The sequence below is a fragment of the Balaenoptera ricei genome, chromosome 19 (genome assembly GCF_028023285.1).
Source record: "Balaenoptera ricei isolate mBalRic1 chromosome 19, mBalRic1.hap2, whole genome shotgun sequence".
NCBI lineage: Eukaryota > Metazoa > Chordata > Mammalia > Artiodactyla > Balaenopteridae > Balaenoptera > Balaenoptera ricei.
In genome coordinates this window covers 33,491,334-33,495,387 of record NC_082657.1, presented here as the reverse complement: position 1 = coordinate 33,495,387, position 4,054 = coordinate 33,491,334, and the positions used below count along the sequence as shown (strand labels likewise).

Genomic DNA, 4,054 nt, shown 5'->3' with positions numbered 1-4,054 from the left:
AGACCCGAGATTTGGGGAAGGGCGAGGGAGGGGGGTGAGGGCGGGGACGGACACACAGACACAGATACGGACACGCACCCCCCGCACGACACCCGAAGTGTCCACAACTTGAAACCGCCTTAGCCCGGGGCGCAGAGGCCGGGGATGGGGGTGCGGGGAGTGTAGTGTGAGTAGAGAGAAATAGGTTTTAAAAAGAAAAGAAAGAGTGACGGGAACAGAGAGGGGAGAGAAGGGAATAGTGAGAGAGGGAAAGAGAAGAGAAAGACGAGAGTTTCATAGCGTCCAGGAAAGTGAAAGAGCCCGAAGGAGCGGAAGCGATCCTGGGGGGGTGGGGGGGGAGAGGAGCGCAGAAAGGGGAGGGGAGAGGAAGGGCGAGGAGGGGGAGTGAAAACTAGAGGAGGACGAGGGAAGCGAGGCGCGACACAGCTCGGGGAGAGGAGGGCAGTGAGGAGTGAGGCGCGGGCAGAGGCAGCTCCGGCTGCCGAGAGGAGGGAGCGCGGCGCAGAGAGGAGGGGCTTGCGGGCCCGTAGAAATGTCAATCAGAGCCCGGAGCCCCGGGAATCTCCGCCAATCTGTTCGGACCTGACCTGGCTCCTCGCCTCCGCCGCCGCCGCCGCCGCCGCCGCCGCCGCCGCGGAGCAGATCAATAGGCAAACGCCGAGCGCAGCGCAGCGCGGGAGGCAGCGCGGCCCCAGCCCGGCCCAGCCCCCGATGCGCGCCGCAGCCCGCGGGCGGCGCTGAGCTGGGCGGCCCCAGGGGCCGGGCCCCCTCTCCGTCCGTGCCCCGCGGGCCACCATGTCCTTCCCCCAGCTCGGATATCAGTACATCCGCCCGCTCTACCCACCCGAGCGCCCGGGGGCCGCCGCCGGCGGTGGTAGCGCTGGGGCCCGGGGCGGCCCGGGAGTCGGAGCCTCAGAGCTGGCTGCCTCGGGGTCCCTGTCCAACGTACTCTCGTCCGTGTACGGGGCGCCCTATGCCGCGGCGGCAGCGGCAGCCGCAGCCGCCCAAGGCTACGGCGCCTTCCTGCCCTACGCGGCCGAGCTGCCCATCTTCCCGCAGCTGGTAAGTGGCCGGGGAGCCGCAGCGGGGAGGTTGGGGCTGGGGCGCCGGACGAGGTGTGCGCGCGGGAGTAGACTAGAGGGGCCTGGGCCGGGAGGGTGGAGGCGGCGGTGGCCAGGGCTCATCCACGCTCCCTCCGCGCGTGTCCCTTCCTTCTCCATGTGCGTACAGGGCACGCAGTATGAGCTGAAGGACAGCCCGGGGGTGCAGCATCCGGCCGCGGCCACCGCGTTTCCTCACCCGCACCCCGCCTTCTACCCGTACGGCCAGTACCAGTTCGGGGACCCGTCCCGTCCCAAGAACGCCACCCGGGAGAGCACGAGCACGCTCAAGGCCTGGCTCAACGAGCACCGCAAGAACCCCTACCCCACCAAGGGCGAGAAGATCATGCTGGCCATCATCACCAAGATGACTCTCACTCAGGTGTCCACCTGGTTCGCCAACGCGCGCCGGCGCCTCAAGAAAGAGAACAAGATGACTTGGGCGCCCCGCAGCCGCACGGACGAGGAGGGCAACGCTTACGGGAGCGAGCGAGAGGAGGAAGACGAGGAAGAGGATGAAGAAGACAGCAAACGCGAACTGGAGCTGGAGGAGGAGGAGCTCGGGGGGGAGGAGGAGGACACCGGGGGCGAGGGCCTGGCTGACGACGATGAGGACGAGGAGATCGATTTGGAGAACTTAGACGGCGCGGCCGCGGGGCCCGAGCTGGCCCTGACTGGCGCGGCGCACAGGGACGGCGACCTCGGCCTGGAACCCATCTCAGACTCCAAGAATAGCGACTCCGACGACAGTTCCGAGGGCTTGGAGGAGCGTCCACTGCCTGTCCTGAGTCTGGCCCCAGTGCCACCGCCAATGGCCGCGACTCCGCCATCCCCGCCCTCGCCCTCAGCGGGCCTGGACCCCTGCGCTCCCGCACCAGCGCCCGCCTCGGCCCTGCAAAAACCCAAGATCTGGTCCCTGGCCGAGACGGCCACAAGCCCGGACAACCCGCGCCGCTCGCCTCCGGGCGCGGGGGGTTCTCCCCCCGGGGCAGCCGTCGCGCCCCCAGCCCTGCAGCTCTCTCCGGCCGCCGCCGCCGCGGCTCAGAGACTCGTCTCGGCGCCGCTGGGCAAGTTCTCCGCTTGGACCAACCGGCCGTTCCCAGGCCCGCCGCCCGGCCCACGCCCGCACCCGCACCCGCTCTCCCTGCTGGGCTCGGCCCCTCCACACCTGCTGGGACTTCCCGGAGCCGCAGGCCACCCGGCCGCCGCCGCCGCCGCCGCCTTCGCTCGGCCGGCGGAGCCCGAGGGCGGAACAGGTGACTGCGGAGCCCAGGATGCGGAGGGAGGGGGCGAGTTTGGGGGTCGCGCCCGGGCAGGTCCCGGGGGACGCAGGGCGCTTACCACTCCGCGCCCGCCTCCCGCGGCCCTGGGCGCTAGAATGGCGCGATCTAAAGGCCTTCCTTTTTCTCCCGCTTCCCGTAGATCGTTGTAGTGCCTTGGAAGTGGAGAAAAAGTTACTCAAGACAGCTTTCCAGCCCGTGCCCAGGCGGTAAGAGACCCCGAGCTGGGGTGGGGTGTTGGGACTGGCAGTCGGGGGCAGGAAAGAATGCGGAGGAAACTCGGGCTTTGCGCCCGGGGGAACGCAGCTAGGACGAACTTCTAAAAGGGGACGAAACACACTTCTCCGTCGTCGCCACGGGCCCAGAGGTGGCTCGAGAGTCCCAGTGCGGGCACCCGGGCGGGGCCCAGGGTACCTCGGAGCGGGTGGTGGCTCCGTGAAGCCCACCACCTTCCAGCCGCGCACCTCGGGTCTTGACGCCTCCCGCGCAACCTTATAGTTAAACCGGAAAGCCAGCATCTTACAGCTGGACCTCATTGCACATTGAGACGTTTCCCTTCCCCCGGCCTCAGCCCCGGGTTGGGTCTCCCAATGCTAGGCAGCGTCGGTGCCCCTAACTCACTTCCTTTGCTACCACTGCCTCTCTCTTGCAGGCCCCAGAACCACCTGGACGCCGCTCTGGTTTTATCGGCTCTCTCCTCATCCTAGTTCTTTTTAAAAAAAAAATTTTTTTTTAATCGTTGTAATAATTGTAAAAAAAAAAAATCGCTCTGTATAGTTACGACTTGTAAGCATGTCCGTGTATGAATACCTAAAAAGAAAACGAAACGAAAAAAGAAAAAGAAATAAAACAAATCCCCCCTGAGTCCTCCCCCGGTGGCTTCTGTACCCCACATTAGCTGAGTTTGTGAGGTTTGTTTGTTCGGTTGATTTTGGGGGGGGGGTGGAGTTTCAGTGAGAATAAGCGTGTTTGACTTTTTTTGTATATACAGAAAAATGTACATATGTGTGAACCAAATTGTACAAGAAAGTATCTATTTTTGGCTAAATAAATGAGCTGTTGCCACTTTGACTATAACCCCGCCTGTCTGCCCCCGGAGGGATCCGTTTGGTGCTTTTCGTTTTGTTTTGTTTTACACCCTCATCCCCCCATGTTTGAAGAGTCGCCCGAATCAGCGGAAGAGAAGGCAAGGCAAGGCGAGTCAGGGCCCTGTGGTCGGAGGACGGTGGAGGAGAGGCTGAAGTGGCCAGGCTGGGGGCGCCGCTGGAGAAGAGAAGGTTGGAGAAGTACCTGGGGCGCCCGAGAGAAAGGGCAGAGGAGACAGGTGGGAAAGGGGGCAAGATTCCCTACAACGAGCTGGGAAACTGGGCCCAACTCCCCGGTCCCCTGGAGCAACCGCGGGGCCTTGGGGCCTTCTCTGATGATGCAGCAGAAAGACTCAGAGAACGATCTGGATGCCTCCCTCCCCCATTCTTCGATAGGCACAATTGAGGCTTTCTCAGTCTTACATAAGGGGCTGTGCAAGCTCCGCTTAGGGCCCCCTTCCAACCACATTGACCCCCAGGCTCCTTATATAGATGCAGGGATGTGGGGTGGCAGTGAGTTGGGGGGGCATATGCAGGAGCGGGGAATCTAGGGGTGCACATCCTTTCCCCTTGGTGACTTTGCCCAGCC

At 64.1% G+C, this 4,054-nt stretch overlaps 1 protein-coding gene across 1 annotated transcript; it reads left to right on the top strand.

Moving 5' to 3' along the window:
- The first annotated feature begins 385 nt into the window (after positions 1–385).
- Positions 386–3,457, top strand: IRX3 (iroquois homeobox 3). Its single transcript, XM_059903955.1, has 4 exons — positions 386–1,062; positions 1,231–2,356; positions 2,523–2,589; positions 3,033–3,457. The coding sequence occupies exons 1-4, from the start codon at positions 796–798 to the stop codon at positions 3,085–3,087; spliced, it is 1,515 nt and encodes a 504-aa protein (XP_059759938.1). The 5' UTR covers positions 386–795; the 3' UTR covers positions 3,088–3,457.
- The last annotated feature ends 597 nt before the right edge of the window (positions 3,458–4,054 follow it).